At 37.1% G+C, this 7,709-nt stretch overlaps 1 protein-coding gene across 1 annotated transcript; it reads right to left on the bottom strand.

Moving 5' to 3' along the window:
- Nucleotides 1-3,614: 3,614 nt before the first annotated feature.
- LOC138887870 (uncharacterized) lies at nucleotides 3,615-7,065 on the bottom strand. Its single transcript, XM_070169662.1, has 4 exons — nucleotides 6,802-7,065; nucleotides 6,617-6,741; nucleotides 5,773-6,535; nucleotides 3,615-3,788 (listed from the first exon to the last, which is right to left on the bottom strand). The coding sequence occupies exons 1-4, from the start codon at nucleotides 7,063-7,065 to the stop codon at nucleotides 3,615-3,617; spliced, it is 1,326 nt and encodes a 441-aa protein (XP_070025763.1).
- Nucleotides 7,066-7,709: the final 644 nt, after the last annotated feature.

Raw genomic sequence — 7,709 nt, 5'->3', positions numbered from 1 at the left:
TATAGGCATGATTTCTATTCGCATATGCATATTTCCAAACACCTATAGGCATGATTTCTATATGCAGATTCAAAATTCCTATAGACATGGTATCTACCTCTTTTGCACACATAGTTACCTGCCCCCTTTTCACTAACCATCCCCAAGAGTTTATTACAAATTATTACAGCCAGGAATAAAGTAAAAAAATTAAGGGTGTTAAACGGGTGGGTCGGGCCGGGCCGGGTTTAGTGTATTTTTTATTTATTTTTTGTATTTTGTATAACTATTGTAAGTTATATTAATAATTTGTATTAATTTAAAGATTACAAGTTATATTAATACAAAAGTATTAATATAAATTGCAAGTGCTACATTTATTTCAAAATTCAAAATTAAAGTTTGCATTTAAAAAGTAAATTAACAAAAAATAGTAAAACTAAATTTTCATGCATAATAAATTAACAATACTTCAAATTAATCTAACAAACTAAAACATTAAGCATAAATACGTCTAATAATTTTAAAATAACACAAATTGTCTTAAAATCTTTAATACGAATTTCTGGAGGACACTCAAGACAATACTTGATATGCCTCCTTAAACTGCCTGTGTCAGACTCTGAACAAAAATTTAAGACTTGACCACAGTTCTTGCACTTTACTTTCTGACCTTCTTCATTTTCTTCTACCACCTCAAAGTGTTGCCAAACATATGAGCGCACTCAAGAAGTACGAGGCATGATTTAAATTGAATTGAGATTTGAGAATTGAGAATTTGAGATTGAGACTTGAAATCTTGAAAATTGGAGAATGAGAGAATGAGAGAAATTAAGATTGAGAAATGAGAGTTGAGTGAAGAAATGGAAAAGAGGGGGTGTATTTATAGTTTTAGAGAAGGTTAATTTTGTAAATTGAAAAAAAGTTAAATTTTAAAGAAAAAAGAGGCTATTAATGCAATTAACCCGTTAGGCAACGGATCCCTGCCAGGTCTGACCATTGCCAATGGTTAGTGGGCCCCACTTAATTCAAATTTTTTTTTAAAAAAGGTTGTACCGGGCTGGGCCGGGCCGGTTTAACCGGTACACGGTACTGTTTACGTGGACCGGGTTTGACCGGTCCGGTTAACTGCTACTAAAATTTAAATGGACCAACCCCCTCTACCCCTCCTACCCAGCCACACTCGGCCCCCTATGTACAGGGCCGGTCCGGTTTTATGGGTCAACCCGGCTCGTTAAACACCTTTAAAAAAATACATCAGAAAATATAAGTAAGAGTACAACCAGAGGAGATCCTGATTCATACTTCATGTCACAAATATGAGGTAAACTACTCCATGAGATCATGATCCAAAGCCTTTCTCCCATTTGAATGTGTCAAAGTTTCCTAAGAGCCTCAAAGGGACTCATGGCAATGCTAACACCCAAATGTATAATCAAATTAAGACAAGTGCAGTGTGGAAGGGCCAACCCCCAGGTGTCCAAGTTCAGAGGGAACTCAAAGGGTCCCAAGGCAAGGCTCACAAGAGGAGGGCAGAACTTAAATACTAGGAAAGTGTGCAATTGCAGAATAGAATGCTAAATGGGAAAAGGAGAGGGAAACAACTACTAATAAACACACATAGGGGAGTTCAGGGGAATGGGGAGATTGTAAAGAGCCTATTGCTTAGGCAAGGGCAGGCTTTAGGCATGCCCAGCAATGGAGGATGCTAGCATACCCATAAACCTGCTAGAACACACATTATTAGAGACTAGGATCCCAGGGAATCAAGTTTAATTCATGGACAATAATTTGCATATTGCCATGCCTCAAACCATAGCATGAACACATAGGGGGGCCGGGGTTTGGGATTCATAACAGACAGGCAGAAAGAAATTAGTAGTGTTGAACCACACAGAAGTAGTAAGCAGACAGGGATACAGAAGCAGTAAATAAACACATTGTTGTGGTGCTAAAAAGCTTAAATCAGGACATACCAGTTTCAAAGAAGCAAATAAAGAAAGGCAGGCAGTAGGTCTTGTAAATAGGCGACAGTACAAGTAACAAGAGAGAATACTTTTGAGTGTAAGTGTAAGTTCAGAAAGACTACGAGTGATGGATGTTTTTGCTAATGAAAGAGTCGTGTATTTAAAGTGTGAAAAAACAGGCAGAAATAAGGTAAGAAAACAATTAAGGAACTGGATATCAATAAAAATCAATCAATACAAGACTTCCTTTAATTAAGGAATTCAGACTTAAACGGTAAAAGTTATTTAAGGAAAGAAATCAAATAAGCGTCTTGTGCAAAATAGGCAATTATGGGTAAATACATATGGGTTTAATTAAGGGAAGAATTTTGAAATACACGATTAAAACAAATAAGGTAAGGATCAATCAATATACAGTAAATCAAGGGGTCAGAGATTTTTGCAATCATTGGTCCATGAATGAACCAAGTCAGAAAAGCTAAGGAAAGTTTTTGACTCAAATCGAGTAACAGGGAAGTCAGCAGACAAGGAAAGAAATCAATCAAACTTATACAAAGGAAGTCTGAAATCAATCAAAATTTAAAGCCAATTTTAGAGGGAAGTTCAGCACATATAAAGAGCACACAAATATGCTAGGCTGAATTTAGGGCAAAGAAAAAAAACGTCATGCCATTGCAAAATCACTAGGTAATAGACTGTAAGATCATGGTAGTCCATAGGTCAGTAATGTAGAAGAGATAGTATCAAATAGCATACAAAGGGTCCAGTATAAGGACCTTAGAAGAGTTTAGTAGAAAATCGGAATCACTTAAAGAAACAGAGATTTCAAGACTCAGTTCAGAGACTCGAAATAAGTCTAAAGGAGTTAGGGTTTCTGGAATCAAACAAGTTCAAGCAAATCATAGAGCCAATGGTCTCAAAACGCGGATGAACCCCCAAATTCTAGGGTTTTTACCATCAATCGAGTGCAAAGATGAGAGAACAAGTAATCAAGGAAAAAGATACTAATCGAGATAGGTTCAGAGGTCTCAGAAAGGAACTGAGACCTTTGACATGCTCTTTCAGTAGTAGGAACTCATGAGAAACATAGTAAAAGAACAATATGCGATACACAGTAAAGAAATATAGTAGAAGAAACTAATAAGAAACCTAGTAGAAGAAACTAACAAGAACACAGTAGGAGAAACATATAAAGAAGTATAGTAAAAGAAACTTAATAAGAAAAAAGTAGGAGAAACATATAAAAACAAAGTAGAGGAAACTGATAAGAACATGGTAGAAGAAACCTAACAAGAACACAGCAGAAAAAACATAGTAGAAGAAACAAACAAAGAATGCAGTAGAAGAAACATAGTAGAAGAAACACACAAGAGAAAAAGAAAATCAGAGAAACATCTAAATAACTCAAAAACCTTAGATCGGAAAAAATAAAAGTTTTGAAAGCATAGTTTTGAAAGAAATATCAAGAAATCGTTTAAAAGTTTAGGGAAAACATGGATCTAGAACAGATCTAAAGAAATCAGAAGAACCTCAAAAGCTAGGGTTTCAGAGGAACCCAAACGGTGAGAAAGGTTTGGATATTCGTTGATCTAAGCAGGAGGAGTCGAGGCCAGGCTCGAACAGACATGGCTTGCCGGAGCAAGGACGAAGATGGCCATGGAACTTGAATCAAGCAAGGTCTTGACCCAGCTTCATCGTGGTCAGGTCATGAGACTTCAGTAACCAAGCGTGAAGGAGCCATATAAGGCTGGTGGGTGGTAAAACCGCCATGGATTCAGGCAAGAAAATGGCCGGAGAAGGTGAGTGAAGCTCATCAGAGCGGAGGGGGAGGGGGGGAAGGTTCTAAAGAGAACCAGAGATAGAGATAGAGAGATGAGAGTCGATTGAGTGAGGAATGAGTGGGGTTTGGGGGGTCGTTTGGTTTGATTTGGTAAGAACGAATCTGGGTCGTTGATCAAAATTGATCAACTGCCAAGATTTAATCTGGTTGGGTTGGGTAGATTTAGGGATTGGGCTTGGGTCTTTGGGCTGGTTTAATTAGACGATTGGGATGATTTAATTTGGGTTGGGGTCTGTTTGCTTTTAGGCTAAATTTTAAAGCCAAATTTGGCTACAAGTTAAATAGCCCCTTCTTTTCCCTTTAATTTATAAAAAATATTAAATAAATTTATGAAAATTAACTGAAAGCACTAAAATGTTTTATAATATATAATTATCAATTTAAAAATATAAGATCCCATTTTATAAACATGAGACGAATTTGAACCTAAAAATGGCTAATATTGCAATTATGCAATTTTAACCTTAAAAATACTAAATAAATTTGTAAAAAATATGTAAAAAAATATCTTAGATATATTTTAGTGTAAACATGAGACTCCAATAAATGAATCACCAAAATGATAATTTTGGGGATAATTATTGGGTTTTTCTTGATAAAAATAGGGCAGTGAATTGATTTAAAAATCTTTGAAAAAATATTAAGGAAAAATAATGTAACCTTGGGATATTGTTATATATGCATATATAGGCTATTTTGAAGGTATTTTTCATATTTAAAAATACAGGAAAAAATTGGGTATCAATAGTAATCATCAACAAGCACCATCACATATCTTTTACCACCTCTACTTAATGTTCTTATTGGACTATAGAGATCCATATGGACTAGTTCCATCGTTCTGGTGGTGCTTACCACTTTCTTGCATTTAAAAGAACATACTACTTGCTTCCTCCTTGCACAAGCCTCACAAACTTTGTCTTCTTTGAACTTGATGTTAGGCAGCCTTATCACCAGGTGCTTGGAGACTAATTTATTGAGTTGACTCAGACTTGCATGTCCAAGCCTCTTGTGCCAAAGGAGGGGATTATTGTCCAACATACTTAAGAAAGTGAGTTCATTTTCTGAAAGTGTGGACAAATCTACAATGTATATATTGTTTACTCTTTTTCCCCTGCAAAACAATCTTGTCAGTGGTAAGATCAATAGCAAAACATTTGGTAGAGGTGAATGCTACCAAGTTACCTCTATGACATAATTGTGATACACTGATTAGACTGTACTTTAGGCAATCTATCAAGTAGACATTCTCAATAGAGTGAAAATTAGTCTTACCTACCTTTCCAACCCCAATGATCTCACCTTTCTTCCCATTTCCAAAGGAGACATTACCTCTTTTGAGGTCCTCAAGTGAAAGGAACTAGTTCTTGCTTCCTGTCAAATGCTTTGAGCAGCCACTATCCATGTACCATATTTGGCTGATCCCCTTCACTTGGACCCGCAAAAGGAAATCAAAGGTTAGTCTTAGGAACCCAAACTAGTTTGGGTCCCTTTCTATAGGCAAAAGGGTGAATCAGATTCTTTTTAGCCCAACATGGCAGCCTATTTTTCTCTTGAACAAATTCTTTATTCTTTTGACTAGCCTTTTCTTTTGCAATACATTCACTTTTATAGTGACCAGTTTTACCACAGTGTGTCAAATTTTGTTCTCAGAAAGTGTGAGGTACTTGCTTTGTGATCCCACTTAGGTGCAGGGGTCCCGTAGCCTAGTCCTCTCTTGTTGCTACTATGGTGTTCGTGTAGCCATGAAAGTGCATCGGAGGACCTGTTCCATTTACAAGTTTTGTCTAGCTCGTGCTTAACCCTGTTTACATCCTCCTTAAGGACTCTTATCTGCTCATCTCTTTTGTACAACTCATCTTTCATTTTTCCTACATTTTCTTCTAAAGTGTGTTGTGTGTGATCAACTTTCTTTTTACCAGTTCCTAATTTCAATTTTAGATTTTTAGATCTAAGCTCTAGGACAGTGGTGTCAAGTTCATGAACCTGGTTCTTTAACTCAACATTTTTACTTTCACTTTCACTATCCCTAAGTTTCAGTTTTTTGCACTTAGCATTCAAAATCACGCACTCCTTAGACAACTGTTCCTTTTCATTATTTAGATCCTCATATTCATCAATGAAATCCAGGAGTAACTCAGATAGTCTTTCTTTAGACAAAAGTTTAATCTTGTCTTTGAGATGAATTATACTTACCTCAGATTCCTCATCGAATTCTCCAATTGCCATAAGTGCTTGTTCATCTCCATCTTTACCCTCGGAGTCCTCATCTGAGCTTTCTCCCCAGGCAGCAACCATAGCCTTTGTTGATCCTTTGTTTTTCTTTGGTTGAACCTGTTCCTTCTTCCTGTTCCTTCGTTTAGCTCTTTCCTTCTTCCATTCAATTTCCCATTGCGGGCAATTTTTGATGTGGTGATCAGTCTTCCTACACTTGTAACACCCCTCATTGGTTTGTTTTTCAGGAACCCTTGGTTTGTTGTACCTTCCACTTTTGGAAGGACCTTTTCCTCTCATTAGGTACTTCTTGAAGTCCTTTGTGATCATGGTCATTTCATCATCCTCTAGATCAGCACCTTCAGTGATTCTGAATGCCAGGCTCCTTTCCTTCTTGGGTGCATCCATCTTCATGGTTTGCCTTCTAAGTTCATAGACAGTGATATTACCAATTAGCTCTTCCAACTTAAGAGTGGCAATGTTCTTTGATTCCTGAATGGCAGTGATTTTGCTTTCCCAAGTGACTGGCAGAACCCTTGACAAAATTTTCTCAACTTTGTCCTCTTCAAGAATAACCCTTCCAAGAGACTTAAGTTCATTTGTCAGTGTGGTGAACCTTGTATATATCTCCTGGATGGTTTTCCCTTCCTCCATGCTGAAATTCTCATATTGAGAATATAGCAGTGTTCCTCTAGACCTCTTCACTTGAGGTGTTCCTTCATGAGCCACTTGCAAAGTATCCTAGATTTCCTTAGCAGTGGTACAGTTTTGAATTCTACTATCTGGACCAAATCCACACACAAGCCATTTCTTCGCTTTAGCATTTTTTTCCCATTTCCTCAAGTCCTCAGCATTGCAGTCAGCTCTTGTTTTTGGCACATCTACTCCTTCAGCATTCTTCTTCATGGTAGCTAGGGAACCATCAGTGATAATGTCCCATAGCTGATAGTCTTCTCTGATGATGTGATCTTTCTTCCTATTTTTCCACCAAGAGTAGTAATGGCCATTAAAGAGTAGAGGCCTATCAGTGGATTGCCCTTCACAATTTTCAGGTGGTGCACTCATCTTGATATGTTCCTAAGGTGTTAGCCTCTTCAAGGATAACCTACTCTGATACCAATTGATGTTCTAAACGTCAATATCACACAAGAGAGGGGTGATTTGTGTGGTGTCCAATTTTCGCTCTAGAAGAACCGGGTTCTTCTAGGTGTTCTAAATACTACTGTTTGCGGAATAAAGAGTACATAAAATAAAGAATACAGAGATTGGTACGTGGAAAACACCTGGCTCAAAAGGTGAAAAAACCACGACCTACTACTCAGTATGATTTTCCCAAACTTCCACTAAAATCACTGAGCCAAAACAACATTTACAAAAACACTTTGTAAACCTAAGGATTAACTCTAATTCCGTTGTGGCACACAGCCTCAACTGTTGCGACAACTTCAAGTTAGCTTATAACTTGAACACTCAAAGTACCTAATACAATTTCTTTTATGAAAGTTGAAAGGTACAACTTTAAACCACCTACTACAATTGAACTAGAATAAGAAAAAACACAATGGAACTGGTTTTTCTATCTCGTTCAAATAGCTTCAGGTTTGCACACTTGAATCACACACGAACAGCTTGCAAAAGCCTTACTATTTCGCTCCCAATTCACGTTTAACTTCTGCATTTTTGTGCAACACTTGTAATGTGAGGACATC

Source organism: Nicotiana sylvestris, chromosome 3, assembly GCF_000393655.2.
Source record: "Nicotiana sylvestris chromosome 3, ASM39365v2, whole genome shotgun sequence".
Taxonomy (NCBI): Eukaryota; Viridiplantae; Streptophyta; class Magnoliopsida; order Solanales; family Solanaceae; genus Nicotiana; species Nicotiana sylvestris.
Note: the sequence above shows the minus strand (reverse complement) of the source record. Positions and strands in the feature narration are given on the sequence as shown.

Coding starts and splice junctions, on each gene's coding strand:
- LOC138887870 (XM_070169662.1), bottom strand. CDS start 7,065: ATGAGTGCACCACCTGAAAATTGTGAAGGGCAATCCACTGATAGGCCT. Junction 6,536..6,616: donor ATCCAGGAGATATATACAAG/GTTCACCACACT, acceptor AATTTTGTCAAG/GGTTCTGCCAGTCACTTGGG. Junction 3,789..5,772: donor ATGTTGAGTTAAAGAACCAG/GTTCATGAACTT, acceptor GGTTCTCTTTAG/AACCTTCCCCCCCTCCCCCT.